The following is an 18,869-nucleotide window of genomic DNA, read 5'->3' as shown; positions in this document are numbered from 1 at the left end:
TCTGTAACAGTAGAGGTTGCACACGACTTAACCTCTGGACGAATCTCTTGGTCACCATCATTCAAGGTGTATGCGCCAAACGGAATGTCGCTGCAGTTCCACAGAAAATCTGGACCAACGAACCACTTTTCTTGCATGAGTTTTGATGCTGAACAACCACGGGTTCCTAAGTCGGCAGGGTTGTCTTCCGATCTCACATATCGCCATGATTCTGGTGATGTAAGGCTTCGAATAAGTTCAACACGGTTGGCTACGTAGACATAAAATCGTCGTGATTCATTCATTATATAGCCTAGAACAATTTTGGAGTCGGTGTAGTGGTAGACATTGTTAATGTTGTACTCTAACTCCCTCTGGGTTTGCTTTACAGTAGTTGCTAACAAAACTGCTGCGCAAAGTTCCAATCTGGGTATTGAGAGGTGTTTCTGTGGTTTAACTTTAGATGCACCCCTCACAAAGGCAATGTGGGTATCTCCTTTATCGTTGAAGAGACGCAAATAAATAACAATACTGATAGCATCTTGACTAGCATCAGAGAAGGCGTGGATTTCAATATTAGTGACTACGCCGAAGTCTTCAGGTTTAAAACAACGTTTTACCTCAACCTTGCAAATAGACTTGAGGTTAGTATGCCATGTATGCCATTCAGACCATAAATTGGGCGGTAAAGGGTCATCCCAATCGAGGTGTTGTCCTTCAGTAGTACTAAGATGAATCAAATTTTGAAGGATCTTCTTCCCAACTATAATGAATGGCGCGGCGAAACCTAAAGGGTCGTACAGCGAATGGATTATGGACAGAACTCCACGTCTTGTATAAGGTTTATCCTTATCTGTAACTTGGAAGGTGAAAACATCCTTTTCCAAATCCCAATGTACTCCTAGAGTGCGTTGACTCGGTAGTTTATCGTGTTCAAGATCGAGATCTGTCAACCCTTTAGCTAGATCTTGATTCGGAAAGGCTTTCATAACGTCTGGTTTATTAGAAACAACTTTATGCAGGCGTAAGTTCGAATCTGATAGCATGGACTGAGCTGACTTGAGTAGATCAATAGCTTCCCCAGAACTTGAACAAGAATACACGCCATCATCAACATAGAAGTCTTCGTGGACAAATTTATGTGCGGCATTTCCATACTTGTGACAAGCGTCATCAGCCGATTTCCGAAGTCCAAATGTAGCTACTGCAGGGCTAGGTCCGTTTCCAAAAAGATGTACATTCATCTGGTAGTCAACAACAGGAGCATTTGGATTGTTATCCTCAAACCAAAGGAAGCTTAAGAAACTTCGATGTTCAGGATTGACGTAAAAGCTATGAAACATTTGCTCAATGTCACACATTATCGCAACTTCATCTTGACGAAAACGAAGCAGTCTTCCGAGAAGTCCATTCATCAGGTCAGGACCTTGAAGTAATTCTTTGTTTAGGGATGTTCCTTGGTATTCTGCTGACGAATCAAAAACAACTCTAACTTGTGTAGGTTTCTTAGGATGATACACTGCAAAGTGGGGAAGGTACCATTTCTGTCCTTCCTTGGTATCACCTTGAGTCGGATCAACTTGTGAAGCGTGGCCTCTTTGGAGAATCTTTGACATAAATTCAAGATAGTCAGTTTTAAGTTGACTATTTCTTGTGAAGTTTCGTAGAAGACTTTCGAACCGCTTCTCTGCTTGAGCTCGGTTATTTGGCAAGTTTGTTTTAGTCTCATGAAATGGAAGGGGTGCTTCCCAATTTCCTAAACAGTTCTTGTGGAATCCTTCCTCCATAATTTTCAAAAAGTGACGATCATCTGGAGATGTTCCATGGTCCGAATCATGTTCTGAAGTAAAGAATTCATCTTTAGCAATACTGTTCAGTAAACCTTTCTGATCAACTGATGTCTTCTCACAAATAACAGATGTGTACAGCTCCTCCCCAGTCTTGGTTTCAAGTGCTTTTGCTATCTGTTCTTTACAATGAATTTCATATTTACAATCCTCTAGAGTATATTCTGTTCCAACTAAGGTTCGGCGACATGAGAGGTGCACGCTACCTCCAAGACGATTCAAACAAATATCTCCAGACACAGTCCAGCCTAGGTCCAGACGTTGAGCCCATGGTGCTCATACGGGGCCGTTGATGGATTCGCGAACTTTAAGAAGCTCTGGAGCGTCTCTTCCAATTATCAAATTTATTCCTGTGGCTTCTTCGTAGGGTGGAAAAAATTTAGCTATATGCCGAAGATGTGGGATTTGGTGTATAGCTTCCTTTGTAGGAATTTCAGATTTGTCTTCCGGTATATTATCGGATTCGATGATTGTCGGGAGCTTGAATGTTTTGCCATCCAAAGTACGGGCATATAAGTTCGTGCCTCGTCGTCCCAGACAAGTTTCTTTGCCATGACAGGTCTCAAGTGTGTACTGGTGCCTATCTCCTGTGATGCCAAGGTCATCGAAAAGAGATCCACTACCCAAACTATGACTAGATTGGTCGTCGAGAGTGGCATACGTTCGGAATACTACGCTAAAGTCGTCTCCACGGAGAATGTCAATGAGTGAGAACTTTCCACAGGTTCTCCCTTTGATGCCTGGTGATCCACATATCTTCATGCAAGCTGTTCCAACGTTCTCTCCAGTTGACCGAGAAGGGTTATGTGACGAGTTAGATGCGCTGTAATGCAAAAGTGTTGGATGTCTACGTCCGCAGCTATCGCATTTGACATCTGATTTGCATCTTGTATAGTATTGTTTTTTGGCGATTCATCGAAAACAAATGCTAGCATTTCTGACAATCAGTTCCCGCTCTCTGGGTTCCTTATCTGCAAATACACGACAAGTAAGCAAAGTGTGACGATCTTTACTTTCAGGATGAATAGGGCATAACACGTCTTCTTCCGGATTAATGTCTTCAGAAGTTTTGATATCCATTTTCAATGACTTGGTATGTCCTGCTTTGTTCGAATAGAAGTTCAAATTACGAGGGTTTGGAGATTTGTGTAGTTTCGAAGTAGATTCGTAGTCAACTCCAGGCATTTTGATGATAGCTGGATGGTTTTGTTTCAAAGCAATGTTATGCATGAGTTCAACAAAGGAAGAAAATGGAGGATAATCATCAGATTGTCTTGACATCATGTGTTTGGTAACTTTGTTTTCCCATTTGTCACGAACCATTTTAGGGATTTTCTCAATCAATGACTTCATGTAGTATGATGAATTCAAAATGGACAGACCGTTCAAAAACGGAATTTGTGAACCAACGTCTTCACAAACATCATAAAAGTTCTGATACCCTTGTCGGTCGTCGCTTCGGAAATTGGCAGCTTTCTACAAGTTGTTCAGGAGGGCGTTTGTAATTTCTGCACTATGACCGAAACGTTCTTCCATAGCTTTCCAAAGGTTGGTGACTTTCACATGAGCGTCGGGATGTACACGTCTACGAAAGATGTTGACAAGATCCTTTGGTTTTCCAGATGTGTAGCGAAGAAGGTATGTCATTTCCTGGTCTGGTGAAGCATCGACATCAGCAATCATTGATTTAAAAGCCACTTTCCAAGGCAAAAATATAGGAGGGTCTCCAGCGAAAACATCCGGTTCGCACTTAGGTAGTGACTGTTTTGCCAACGAAGACATAAGCTTAGCACTTGTTTCATTTTGCATATCAAGATGTCGAAACAGGGTTTCATTGAGTGCGAAAGTTGCATTATGTTGATGTGATGTTGCTTGATCAAATGGTCGAAATAGTGGGTCGTTACCAGCAAATCGTTCTGGTTGACAGGTAGCCGATGCTTGATGGTTATCTTGATTGACTTTATCCTCAATGTTAGGTTGAGTATCAAAAACTGGTTTCACGTCGTTTATCCAGTCCTGGGTTGCTTTAGAGCGATCAAGCTGTGATGCCAAATCATCAACAGAGCCAATGTCTGATCCCCCACTGTAGGCCTTTACTGCTGCTTCAGCCATTGCGAGGTCTCGTTTACTTTTAAGTTCATCTAATTTGGAAGCATCTAGTAGTTTCTGGCTTTCGAGGTCAGCTTCTCTCAACTTTTTGGTTAACTGAAACTGTCGAATCTGTTGATCAAATTCAAATTTTGTTTTCTGCTCAGCAGCTCGTACCTTAGCTTCCAGTCGCTTGGCACAACTTGATGTAGTAGAAGCTTTTGACAAATGAGCAGATTTTTTATCGTCACAGGGGTGCTCTTGGGTGCCTTCCTTACAAGGGATAGGTGGTGGAATGCTATTAGCCAGTGCACTATCTGATATCTTTAACCATTCCACTGTTCTAGACGAAATTTCAAGAGCTTCAGCTTGTCCAGATTCCGATTTATCACGGGTAAATAACTCTTGAATCTCTGTGGCTTCGTGCTTGAAGGCAAGTTGAGAGACAACAACGTTATTTTTTAACTCTGGGATTTCTGGTGATCCGGCTTTTGCTCGCAATAACATGTCAACGTGGTGTTTAAGTTCTTTATGAGACTTCCAAAACTTCTTAGTTTTCTCCATTATAGCGTTTTCAAGGAATTTCACAGATGGCGTTCGGTTTCTGGATGAATTTTGCGCAATTGGAGTTTCATTGTCGCCTTGATGGGCTTCCATACTTTTAAAACTTCGTCTTGAAACGTTTTGAAGAAACTAATAATTTTACCACAAATAAAGATCAACAACTAATTCGCGTGTTGCGAAGTGTTCATAACAATTACTATGAATAACTTTAGTGTTTTTTACTGTACTGTTTTGTCGGCTTGCAGACGACTCTTTAACTCTGACAGTACCGTTGAGGCCTTACCCGCAGCAAAGTCGAAGATGTCAACAAACCGGACGCGTCAGATCAGCTTAACGCACTCCCACAAATAAATCATAGAACGACGATGTCCTGGAACGATGTTAATTTAATGGGCAAAGTGGTAAAAAACACTGTGAAGTTTCACATACAAAATTATGACGAACAAAACAAATATCAACCCATGTTGGAAACAATGGCGGGTTCTAACCAGTTCATAGATCTCATTGTCCAGTCTCTCAGATATAAGACAGCACCGACACTCGCTGTGACGCTTAAACCAAATGCAAATGCGAAATAAATGTCAGTAAATTATATGGAATGAAATGATAAGCTTAATAAATGTCCATTACCGAAGTACACAAAATAATTGTAGGTTTAAGATAAAGAAAACACGAGCGTAGCGTCAGCTTGGTTACCGTAAGGTGCCTTAGTTCTAGTAACAAGTGTCTTATTTGACGACTACAAGTTAAAATCTATGGCAAGACGGTAGGGTCACGAAAACGTAAAACAGCACAGGGACATATTATTCAGTTACAACAAGTGGTATTGGGCCTTTAAAATGCTCTACACATGCATTCAGTCGTCACCCAATCAAGATCTTTTACCGAACCAACTAGTGGTGGAACTTTCACAAACTATCATCGACATCTTGACCCACATTTACACCTGCATCCGCAGTCACACCAATTTGTTTATCGATATAGCTTACGTGTGCTGTTGCATCAAATTTATCAATTACATACACATTAATTAATATGGTTTTGGCTTCAGTTTTTAATCTAAAACAATTAGATGAGATTGTGGTTTGTGTATCTAGAACTCGACATCAAACTAATGTGCTGCTAAACAATATTACATCCGTTTAATATCACCTTCCTTATCAATATTGAAACAGATATTACCGTGTTTATACATTGGAATAGTGTTTACTTTGTTCAGTCTTTAATAGCTCTCAATGAATTGAATAACATCCACAATTACATCATAATACCGGGACAAATGCAGTAAATTATAAAGCAATGTTCAGTGTATATCAGTTAATTCGACGTAAGACATGTTACTAACTCTGTTAATATTGAGTTCTATAGGACTCTCGTCTTGCACCAGTGGCGTTATAAACAGATTGCACAAGAAAATATTTGACAACTACAATCCTGATGCGAGACCCATAATAAACCCATCAGCTGCTGTGAATGTTGACATTCTTTTTAACATAGAGTCTATCGGGAAACTTGAATCATCTTCGCAGACATTGGTGGCGTCAATTTGGTTAAAGTTAACTTGGAAAGACGAATATTTGGTATGGAATAAGACTGATTATGATGAGATTGGTCGTGTTGTAATCCCAGCTAAAAGAGTGTGGGTTCCTGATTTATATTTTTCTAACAGTGTTTCTATACAATCCGGCATCTTAACACCTGGAGATGACAAACTTTCTGTTGACAGCAATGGTACCGTAAGTTGGTACATTGGCAGAACAACCGAAACACGCTGTAAGATGAACCTTGGAAAATTCCCGTTCGATACACAGACTTGTTCCATCAGTTTGGCACAGTGGACAAGCACAGTGTCGGAGGTAAAACTTTCAAAAGAGATCACAAATGTGAGTCTGTTTGAAGCAAGAGGTACATGGAAACTGGAGGATCTTTCGACTAGTGAACAATTCATGGATGTTTTATACCAGTATAAACAGCTAATATTTCAGATTTCTTTATCAAGATATCCATTATTTTATGTACTGACTACCATTTTACCAATCTGTCTGTTAGCGTTTTTGAATCCTGTTGTTTTCCTAGTTCCGGCTGAATCAGGAGAAAAGATTTCTTTATCAGTTTCCATTCTCCTGGCCTATTCTGTCATCCTGTCTGCGCTATCAGAATTGTTACCAGAAGTTTCAGAAAACATTAGTATTTTAGGCGTCTACGTCTGCACAATGTTATGTTTGAAGGTGGTATCTGTTGTGGCTTCTGTTGGTGCCGTGTGGCTTTATCACCGTTCCGGATCAGTGCCTAGGGAAGGAGTTTACCATTGGTTGGGCAAGACCAGAAGACGGAGTTTCAAAAATGAGAATGTTCACCCAAATGATGGAAATTCAGACGAGGAAATCATTAGCTGGCAGGACGTGTCGAGAGCATTTGATCGGATTATGTGCTATATAATGTGTACTTTAGCATTGCTAATCTCTATTGTCTGTGCCGTCTGTATTTTTAAGTAAGTATTTAGCTACTGCTTTTGCTTCGGTGTGAATTTTATTTATGTCACATTTGTAATGTTTTCGATGATATGACGTGTGTAATCTTTGCTAATCTGAACAATGAGTTTTCTCCTTTATACTTACTAATACCAGTGTCCATTGTGTTCAAGTTAGATTAATAAAAGTGTAAATGTTTGTAAGTTTAAGTGACGACTCTGATATAAATATATTGAACTGAATGGTGTTTAGGGTCGTACTGTTCTCCACTGTTCGTTCAGTTGCTGGTACTTGATGACTGCACTGTAGCTAATTTTGACCATTTCTGGTGATTTAAGTGAGTAGGATCTCGAGATAGGTCTGGTACGAAGATAATAACACTACAGTTGTAGTTAATATGTCTCTGATTCATTCACTTGTTAGTGGCAAAAGTTTGTTTAACCCAATTGATCTAACCTTTTCAGGTTTAGAACTTTTCATCTAGCCCTCGTAATCGTTGCTTATCTGAACAGCTTACTTGTGGTCTCCGTTGTGCTCAAGGTACAAATACGGTATATGATGTTATTTTTAAACGCCCCATTTCCAACAAGGTATGGAAAAAAACAAATTGAAATTTAACGTCATATTGTCCTGTCCTAAGTGATCTGGACGTCACGGTTGTACGTCATGCAGTGTGCTAAGGTGGCATTTTGCCCGGAGAGTGGCGGTTTCCCTTCCGTCTACTCTTTGTTGCATTTCAATTGTCAAGGTTTGTTATACGTATACACTAACTTGTACACCGGACCTCGGTTGATAGCGACGACAGGCCTTATGCGGGTATTTCGGAATAAAATAGGAAGGATAAATAGATATGATTCGTCCTCTTATTTCCCCTAATTTTTCACATCAGATTTTAATAAAGCCATTAAAGAATGTAGCCTCTACCATGTTCATAGGTCCCGTGTACACAATGGCGTGCACGTAAAAGATCCCTTGACAGTTGGACTTCAATATAAGAGTAGGCCGTAGTGCCGCTGTCACTACTGTGGGACGTTACACCCCATTTCATTTCATTTCCATGTTAATAGGGTTTTCCGAAAAGAGGACGTGACTCTGGAACAGGTTGTGTTGGAATGTTAGTATATATATATATATATATATATATATACACTATTCAAAAAAAGTAGGGGATATTTGATTTTGGGGGCATAATACTAAAATATGCAAATGACTACGAAAAAAGTCACTATAGAAACTAACAGAAGAAACATTTTCAGTTACATGTGACGCCCAAACGCACCAATAGCTACCGCATGGAATGCATGTGATGCTTGGGATCATCATGGGGGTCCAACCCAAGATTTGCACGACTCTGACTTTGAATGTTACACTCATTGTGGCATTGAATTCCAGGGTGGAAACAACAGTTTAATTGTTTTAGTGACCAGAAAACAAATTTTGATATGCGTCGGCTTACCCAAAATGAAAGGTTACGTGCCCTTGGCATGCTACAGATCGGCACAACACAGGCGGTTGTGGCGCGGACGATGAATGTTTCTCAGTCTGTCATAAGCAGGCTATGGTCCAGATACCGTGATACACAATCTGTACAGGACAGACCACGCTCAGGTCGACCAAGGGCGACAACTCAAGCCCAGGATCGATTTATCCGTACCTTGGCCTTGAGAAATCGTGTCATCACAGCAAATCAGATCAGCGCTCGTCTTCAAACAGACACTGGTGTGAGAGTGAGTGGCCAGACGATTCGGAATCGACTGCATAGGGGTCACCTTCGCGCCCGACGTCCTCGCGTGATCCCTTGTTTGAGAGATCATCACATTCAGGCAAGTCTTCGTTAATGTAGGGATCGTCAACACTGGGATAATCGACGCTGGAGCAATGTGATGTTTTCAGATGAGTCAAGGTTGACTGTTGATTTTTTGGACAGACGTAGGAGGGTGTGGCGTCGTCGAAACGAGCGCTTCCAAGACGTTAACGTCATCAGACATGATCGATTTGGGGGTGGTTCTGTTATGGTGTGGGGAGGCATCACTGTTGCTGGAAGAACGGCAACATGTTGTTGCAGGGCGTGTTACAGGCCAGTACTACCGGGACAACATCTTGGCAGTCCATGTTGTGCCGTTCGCACGACGTCATGGCCGCCGTTTCATCTTCCAGGATGACAACGCAAGATGTCACAGGGCCAGGATCGTTACAGGTTACCTCCAACAACAGAACATTACCTTGGCCAGCACTGAGTCCCGACCTCTCCCCCATCGAGCATGTCTGGGACATGCTTGGACAGAGGTTACGTCAACGTCAACAACGTCCTGCCAATGTCCAAGAACTTGCTGCTGCGTTGCAACAGGAATGGGACAATCTGGACAAAAATGACCTTAGACGTCTCATTAGGAGTATGCCACGTCGGATCAATGCTTGTTTGGCAAACAGAGGAGGATTTACCCGTTACTGACTTGGTTGTGATGCTGTGGTAACTTTGCTGTTTGACCCCGGGTATCATTTTACCCTTATAATGGTCAGTCTGTGCCTTACTTAGTCTAACTATCATTTGGAATAAATCGATGAATGTGAACTTCATTTCATTTTGTCATTTGTTTCTTCGTCAGTTTCATTAGGTGACTTTAATAACACTTAAAAATCAAATATCCCCTACTTTTTTGAATAGTATATATATATGAACTGACCCAACAAGCGTTCAACTAATCCTATGTTAGAATTGACCCCTTAAATTCATACCACAAAGCCCCACCCTCCCTAAGAGCTGCACAAATCATAATTCATCATCATAATCTACAATTTGTCCCTCTTTATTAGTTTTTTCATCAAAATCCGCCATTTTCCGTCATATTTTACACTTCTTCCACTACATCATTCCTACAATTTTCCGGGCTATCCTTGTATATAAAGATATATTAGTTTCGGTTGAGTATGGAGTTTGGTCATTCACGCACATCAATATCTGTTGTTGAGTCCCCGTCTTATACCTGCGTTAAAGATGACATTATTTACCATAACTGATAGTTAGACCTCATGGTGTAAAATATACATGGAGTATGAACAATGTAAAATGTCCCCTCCCCCCCCCCCCCCCAGCGTATAAGCTATATTAAACTGCTCTACACATGCATTCAGTCGTCGCCCAATTAAGATCTTTTACAGAACCAACTAGTGGTGGAACTTTCACAAACTATCATCGACATCTTGACCCACATTTACACCTGCATCCGCAGTCACACCAATCTGTTTATCGATATGGCTTACGTGTGCTGTTGCATCAAATTCATCAATTACAAACACATTAATTAATGGTTTTGGCTTCAGTTTTAAATTAACAATTAGATGAGATTCTGTTTTGTGTTTCTAGAACTCTACATCAAAGTAATGTGCCGCTAAACAATATTACATCCATTTAATATCACCTTCCTTATCAATATTGAAACAGATATTACTGTGTTTATACATTGGAATAGTGTTTACTTTGTTCAGTCTTTAATAGCTCTCAATGAATTGAATAACATTCACAATTACATCATAATACCGGGACAAATGCAGTAAATTATAAAGCAATGTTCAGTGTATATCAGTTTATTCGACGTAAGACATGTTACTAACTCTGTTAATATTGAGTTCTATAGGACTCTCGTCTTGCACCAGTGGCGTTATAAACAGATTGCACAAGAAAATATTTGACAACTACAATCCTGATGCGAGACCCATAATAAACCCATCAGCTGCTGTGAATGTTGACATTCTTTTTAACATAGAGTCTATCGGGAAACTTGAATCTTCTTCGCAGACATTGGTGGCGTCAATTTGGTTACAGTTAACTTGGAAAGACGAATTTTTGGTATGGAATAAGACTGATTATGATGAGATTGGTCGTGTTGTAATCCCAGCTAAAAGAGTGTGGGTTCCTGATTTATATTTTTCTAACAGTGTTTCTATACAATCCGGCATCTTAACACCTGGAGATGACAAACTTTCTGTTGACAGCAATGGTACCGTAAGTTGGTACATTGGCAGAACAACCGAAACACGCTGTAAGATGAACCTTGGGAAATTCCCGTTCGATACACAGACTTGTTCCATCAGTTTGGCACAGTCGACAAGCACAGTGTCGGAGGTAAAGCTTTCAAAAGAGATCACAAATGGGAGTCTGGTTGAAGCAAGTGGTACATGGAAACTGGAGCATCTTTCGACTAGTGAACAATTCGTGGATGTTTTATACCAGTATAAACAGCTAATATTTCAGATTTCTTTATCAAGATATCCATTATTTTATGTACTCACCACCATTTTACCAATCTGTCTGTTAGCAGTGTTGAATCCTGTTGTTTTCCTAGTTCCGGCTGAATCAGGAGAAAAGATTTCTGTATCAGTTTCCATTCTCCTGGCCTATTCTATCATCCTTTCTGCGCTATCAGAATTGTTACCAGAAGTTTCAGAAAACATTAGTATTTTAGGCGTCTACGTCTGCACAATGTTATGTTTGAAGGTTGTATCTGTTGTGGCTTCTGTTGGTGCCGTGTGGCTTTATCACCGTTCCGGATCAGTGCCTAGGGAAGGAGTTTACCATTGGTTGGGCAAGACCAGAAGACGGAGTTTCAAAAATGAGAATGTTCACCCAAATGATGGAAATCCAGACGAGGAAATCATTAGCTGGCAGGACGTGTCCGGAGCATTTGATCGGATTATGTGCTATATAATGTGTACTTTAGCATTGCTAATCTCTATTGTCTGTGCCGTCTTTATTTTTAAGTAAGTATTTAGTTACTGCTTTTGCTTCGGTGTGAATTTTTTTTATGTCACATTTGTAATGTTTTCGATGATATGACGTGTGTAATCTTGGCTTATCTGAACATTCTACAAAGAGTTTTCTCCTTTATACTTCAGATTAATACCAGTGTCCATTGTGTTCATGTTAGATTAATATCAATGTCCATTGTGCTCAAGTTAGATTAATACCAGTGTCCATTGTGTTCATGTTAGATTAATACCAGTGTCCATTGTGTTCATGTTAGATTAATACCAATGTCCATTGTCTTCAAGTTAGGCTAATAAAATTGTCCATTGTGCTCAAGTTAGAATAATGCCAGTGTCCATTGTGCTCAAGTTAGGTTAATATCAGTGTCCATTGTGCTCAAATTAGATTAATACCCGTGTCTATTATGCTCAAATTAGATTAATAAAAGTGGAAATGTTTGTAAGTTTAAGTGACGACTGTGATATAAATAGAATGAACTGAATGGTGTTTAGGGTCGTACTGTTCTCCACCAACCGGGTTGATGACATACGCCTATGGGAATTAAGTTTGCTTGCGGAACTTTGTCAGTCAGAACTGGAATCGAACACCCAATCTCTTGGTTATTAATCAAGTGCATCATTATGCTGAAGGTCTTACTTTTCTCCACCCAGGGTTATGGAAGAAGGTTTGCTTGCGGAACTTTCTCAGTCAAAACCAGGATCGAACACCGGTGCTCCTGATTAGTGAGCAACTTCATCGTTCTGCTAAAGGTGCTACTGTTCTCCACCTAAGGCCATGGGAGAAAGTTTGTTTCCTGATTAGTGAGCAAGTTCATCGTTATGCTGAAGGTGAAATACAAGTTAAGAGGAATAAATTTCCATGGCCCACCCTAAAAAAAAAGAAGTCGTTAACAGATGATACGGACGTCATAATTACTGGACAATGACGACCGGCTAGTTCCTTTTTAACTTTTGGTTTCATCCATGGTTACAAATCTGGCCAAAATATTAGGATCTGCTTCAAAACTCGATGGCGATAATGTGCTCAACCCTCTCATGAGAGGTGAGGTGCCCATAACACTGGCAATATATCGAGGGGGAATGGGGCAATCGTCGATCAGCAATCACCATGTCATGCTTTTTCTTGAATGGATGCTGTTGATGGCCTTCCAAGACGTTGGTCGTCAAGGCTCTCTCTCTCTCTCTCTCTCTCTGCCACGAAGACGCTAGCTCACTAGCCTGGAGGTCGGGTGTTCGATCCCTGCATTGGCCGAGAAAGTTCATCCAGATTTTCCGGCGTGGTTTTCCCTTGTCAGTGATGCAGGACGGAGGGGCTGACAAGGAAAGCTGTCTAGTCGTTCGGATGGGACGAAAAACCGAGGTCCCGTGTACACATTGGCGTGCACGTAAAAGATCCCTTGACAGTTGGAAGTCAATATAAGAGTAGGCCGTAGTGCCGCTGTCCGGGCAAAATTTCCCTCATAGCACAGTGTATGGCGTATGCCCGTCTTCATTAGCCCAGGTTAGGAGCAGAACAGTAGGACGTTAAACTCCATTTCATTGTTCTCTCTGCCACGATTATATTCCGCAGCTCAGATCTTTACTGTGGAAATGAATGTGACATCGTCTCCCCTATTGTTACGCCAACATCAAAAGATGACGTCACATCTGTATTTTAATATGACTGAATATCCAGGAGGCTATACGTTGGATTGTCCGGTTTCTGGTTCTTGCGGGGTTATATCGATTGATGTTGAAACAAGCCAACAGTGAGGCTGATGTCCCCCGCCGAAATCCCAAAATAAAAAGATGACACATATTAATTAATCGCACATTTTTCAAATGTATCGAGCAATCAAACCATACACTAAGTTTCACCAATCTCTATCAGATAGAATCAAGATTATCTTGTCCATCGACAAATGAAATCGATTACCTCTGCTTAGCGGCAGCTCGAAATGTTAATCATTGAACTCAGTCAAGACATTCGCCTAATGAACATCTACATTAAGTTTAAACATTCACCTAATGAACATCTACATCAAGTTTAAACATTCACCTAATAGACACCTACGCCAAGTTTGAACATTCTACCTCAATTAGAAGGAGAGTTAGACCAAATAAGGTAATATCTATCTCTGTTTGTGGTGGGAAATAAAGTGTTTTCCTTATATGGTGGAAATTAACCTCAAGGTTATCGAAGACCTGCAGAAATTAGTGGGTATAAATTAGGGTGTAGAGGAGAGCTAAATTAGACTCTCACCAGATTATTCCAAGAAGCCATTATATATTTGAGAACGAGGAACCTGCAAAGTTATTTCCAGTTTACCAATAAAGCTGTGAAACTAATATTACTGTGGTATTATTTACGATCACAAGGTAACACAACATTCTACTGAGCGCCATTGAAAACGCATCACTTTTTTCCCCAAATACTTTATTACTAGGTGGTTTTGTATGTATAATATTATGCAATACTATGAACTATTGTTTCACACAATGATCCCAAACGCAAAAAATATCGGCCCGTGTGCACAAAAAAAATTGCACGAGATGCGCATGAAAAACCCAATATTAACGTGCAGCATTGTGTGTGAGCCCTTTAAAAGCAGGTTTTCAACTTAATGTGCAGTACATGAACTGTGAAACGTCAATCTGTCGTAATTTGTTGTTGGACGAGCTAGAGATGCCGAGACACACTGAAAATCAATGGAATGAAGCCATGGGAATGTCCAGGGCTGGCATGTCTACACGTGCTATTGCCTGACACTTCAATTGTCATCCGTCCACTATTGTAAGGTTGGTGGAACGTGTTCGGAGTTACTGGATCAACACGTGACCGTCAACGTCCTGGTCCACAACGCGTTACAACCCAGGCTCAAGACCGCTACATCCGGGTCACTCATCTGCGTGACAGATTCCGCCCAGCGACTCGAACAGGTGCAGCAGTCGTCGGACGACAAGGACCAGTAAGTGCCAACATCGTAAGACGTCGTCTAAGAGAAGTAGGACTCCGTGCACGAGGACCTTATGTTGGAGCTATCCTCATGGATCAACACCGTCACTCGAACAGGTGCAGCAGTCGTCGGACGACAAGGACCAGTAAGTGCCAACATCGTAAGACGTCTAAGAGAAGTAGGACTCCCTGCACGAGGACCTTATGTTGGAGCTATCCTCATGGATCAACACCGTCAGCGGCGTTTGATATGGAGAAGAGTAGACTGGCAAAGTGTGCTCTTCAATGATGAGAGTCGCTTTCATCTTTATCACGCTGATGGCCGTGTGTGGAGACGTATTGGGGAACGTCTTGCAGACTGCTGCGTCTTCGAAACGAATCGATGGGGTGGGGGATGTGTAATGGTGTGGGGAGGCTTCACATTTCATCACCCTACCGCCCTACACATTTGCAGGGGTCGCGTTAATGCTGTAGCCTACCGTGATGATGTCTTGCAACCAATTGTCGTTCCGATGTTTCGAGCGCACCCACAACTTCAGCACTTCCAACAAGATAATGCACGTCCGCATACCGCCTGTTTTAGTATGGACTACCTGGCTGCTAACAACATCAATGTCTTGGACTGGCCAGCCATGTCTCCGGACATGACACCGATAGAACATGTCTGGGATGAGATTGGACGCCGTCTGTATCGGAGACCACAGATGCACGCCATAGCTGCTTTAGAAGCTGCTCTTGTCCAAGAATGGAACAATTTGCCCCAGGCCTTCTTTCAAACATTGGTAAATTCCATGCGACGTCGCTGCACAGGGTGCGTAAGAGCCCGTGGAGGACACACGCGCTACTGACATCTGTGTCGTGCTTTTGGTTTTGACCCCTCTGACTTTGTACCGTTGATTACAGAATAAACATCCATAAGTATATAAATGTGTTGTTATTGGTGTGTTCCCATTTGAATATTGTTCACAATAAGAAGCAAAATAAATAAGATATGTTTACAGGATCATTTTGTTATACGAAAAACTAAGTGATGCGTTTTCCATGGCGCCCAGGATATAAAGAAGTCCGTAGTACTACAGTAATTCTACATTTGATAGCAGTAAATAATGATAACACCTCTTTTAATCCCATGCCACTGATTGTCTACTCAGAATGACACACAGTGTCTGTTATTCTCTTAAAACGGCGAATACCAAAAAAAAAAAAAAAAAAAAAAAAAAAAAAAAAAAAAAAATAATGCGACTTGATGATCGTGATTCCTTTATTTCAGGCGTATTTTTTTGTTTTATTCAGCTTTAAAAATTAGAATTACTGGGAAATTTACAAAAAATGCTGTGTGCTGAAAATACGAGAAGGCGTATATTTCAAATGTCATTTAAAGACGTGTCTTCTATTCACCAGAATCACGGGGTGTCATGTCACTCAAAAATACAGAAAAATTGTTCGGCAAGATAAGATTATGATTTCAGTGTTCCACTCTTCACTATTTCCATGCAAACTGTGATGATATATGTTGAACATTTTATAATTGAACCTAATTTTACTTGCTCAAAGCCTCGAATAGTATATCAATTGCAGCTGCAGTCGATAAGAATAATCAAGGCTAAAAATTGCAGGTAAATAACAACCATCATCGTCAAATTCTTCAACATAATTTACACAAAGTGCTCTATTGCTATTGACATGCCATTTTCAATAAGTCTATGTTTGCGATTAAATCCTAGTTCGTCCATTATATTAAATGACATTGATTCGGCTTCTTTTTTCAATCGAACACAATTAGATGATCTGCCGTTATATGTATTTTGAACTCGAAAATTACATTAAGCTAATCGGTGGTTAAACAATATATCCATTATATGACAAATTCTTATTGTGTTTGTAGATTGTTCAGTATATAATGGCTAATCAAATTATAATATCAGGGTAAAATCCAGCCCTGTATAGGGAATGTTCCGAAAACTCATTTACATGCGCCATTTTGGGTACCAATTATGACGCCATAAAAATTATGACATCATGGCGTCATATAGCTTTACTATACAAAATGTTGTATTTCTAATGGATTACATTCTTTACACTAAGAATTTTCAGTGCAATAGTTATCTAATAAATTGATATAATTTATATTCACTACAATACATGGGCAATTTCTTTTAACTTTATTTTAGAGAAATATAAATTCCCATGTCTGAGTTTTGTAAAGCGCTATTGAGCAGCCATGTTACTAACTTTGTTAATATTGTGTTTCATAGGATTTTCATCTTCCACCGTTTTAAATAGATTGCACAAGAACATATTTGAAAACCACAATCCTACTAGACAGCTGTTCTTATCAGGCCCTCCCCGTCAAACCGGAAGCGAACCCGCGACCACCAGGCTAGCGAACCAGCGCCTTACCCACCGTGGCTCCCAAATTTGAAAAGGATCTGTCAAAAACAAGACTATTACAGCCACTATCGCAGTGGTTCTCAACCTTTGTTTGCCAATGGCACACCTTGGATCACATGGAAAAATAGCGGCACACCTGGCTAAATATATATGAAAAATATTTGAATTTTGCAAAATAAAAACATGGCAAGTCATAGACGGCATACAACCGTAGACACAGACTAGTCATACACACATAGAATGACTCAAATTAAATAAAGAAAAACACAGCTATGGACTTACTTTATTGCAGTGTTTCGAATTTCATCAGTCAAACAGCTGGCTTCTTGACTTTAGTGAGAAATTTTCTTAGTGTGCCGTTCAATTTCGCGGTACACAGGGTGAGAATCACTGCTCTATCGTGTTTACAGGGGTTTCTAAAAAGGGGTATAACGCTGCACACCGCTGTAAAGCGACGGATAACCCAGAACAGTGGGAAGTTAAGCTTCTTTGCATTTCCTCTCATGATCACAATGTTTCACAAATTATTTAAAAGGAATCCGTCGAAGAATATAGCCTCTATGGCTGCAATTGGTAGGGTTCGCCCTCTCATGATCACAATGTTTCACACATGGTTTTCGGTAGCCTTTATCGCGTTCACAGCCAAAACGGTTAAAAACTGTAGCTTATAGCATTAACATGATTTTCAATCTGTTTGTTGAAATGGCTTACGTGGGCTATTGTGTGGGGTCAGAAATAATTAATGTGGGTTTAACTGTAGTTGTTTATCACAGACAATTAGATCAGAAGGTGTTTATCTAGATCTGGAATTCTGCATCAAACTAATGAGTTGTTAAACAATATTACATCCATTATTTATACAGATATTACTGTGTTTATACATTCGGGTATTTACTTTGTTCATTATATAATGGCTATTAATGAATCAATAATTAAATCATAAACCAGGAAATAATCCAGTCAATTACAAAGCAGTGTGCATCAGTTAGTTAGAACAGACGTATGTACATTCTCTTGTAGACATGTTACTAACTTTGTTAACATTGTGTTTCATAGGATTTTCATCCTGCTCCTGTAGCGTTACAAAGAGATTGCACAAGAGATTATTTGACAGCTACAATCCTGATGTGAGACCCATAACAAACGCATCAGCTCCTGTTAATGTTGACATTGTATTTATCTTAGATTCTATTAGGAAACTTGAATCATCTTCGCAGACATTGGTAGCGTCAATTTGGATACAGTTAACTTGGAAAGACGATTTTTTGGTATGGAATAAGACAGATTATGACGAGATCGATCGTATTGTAATCCCAGCTAAAAAGGCGTGGGTTCCTGATTTATACTTTTTGAACAGTCTGTCTCTACAATCCTCCATCTTAACACCTGAAGATTACAACAAACTCTCTGTTGACAGCAACGGTACAGTAACTTGGTACAATGGCAGAACAACCCAAACAAGCTGTAAGATGAACCTTGGAAAATTCCCGTTCGATACACAGACTTGTTCCATCGGTTTGTCACATTGGACAAGTACAGTGTCAGAGGTAAATCTTTCGCAAAAAACGAAGATACGCCCGCTGAATACAGCAAGTGGTACATGGAACTTGGTGCATATTTTGACTAGTGAAGAATTCGTCGTTGATTACCAGGCCCAACAGATAATACTCCAGTTTTCTTTATCAAGATATTCATTGTTTTATGTACTGACCATCATTTTACCAATCTGTCTTTTAGTGGTTTTGAATCCTGTTGTTTTCCTAGTTCCGGCTGAATCTGGGGAAAAGATTTCTGTATCGGTTTCTATTCTCCTGGCCTATTTCGTCACAC

At 40.3% G+C, this 18,869-nt stretch overlaps 1 protein-coding gene across 1 annotated transcript in view; it reads left to right on the top strand.

Annotated features, from left to right (window-relative positions):
• The window catches only part of LOC126812467 (acetylcholine receptor subunit epsilon-like), a 35,524-nt gene extending 17,354 nt beyond the window's left edge, over positions 1-18,170 (top strand). Inside the window, exons 2-4 of the mRNA XM_056098402.1 lie at positions 5,976-6,214; positions 6,443-6,682; positions 18,096-18,170. Coding sequence (XP_055954377.1) covers positions 5,976-6,214; positions 6,443-6,682; positions 18,096-18,170 — 554 coding nt within the window. The remainder of the gene's footprint in view (positions 1-5,975; positions 6,215-6,442; positions 6,683-18,095) is intronic.
• Positions 18,171-18,869: the final 699 nt, after the last annotated feature.

Source organism: Patella vulgata, chromosome 2 (assembly GCF_932274485.2).
Source record: "Patella vulgata chromosome 2, xgPatVulg1.2, whole genome shotgun sequence".
NCBI lineage: Eukaryota > Metazoa > Mollusca > Gastropoda > Patellidae > Patella > Patella vulgata.
Note: the sequence above shows the minus strand (reverse complement) of the source record. Positions and strands in the feature narration are given on the sequence as shown.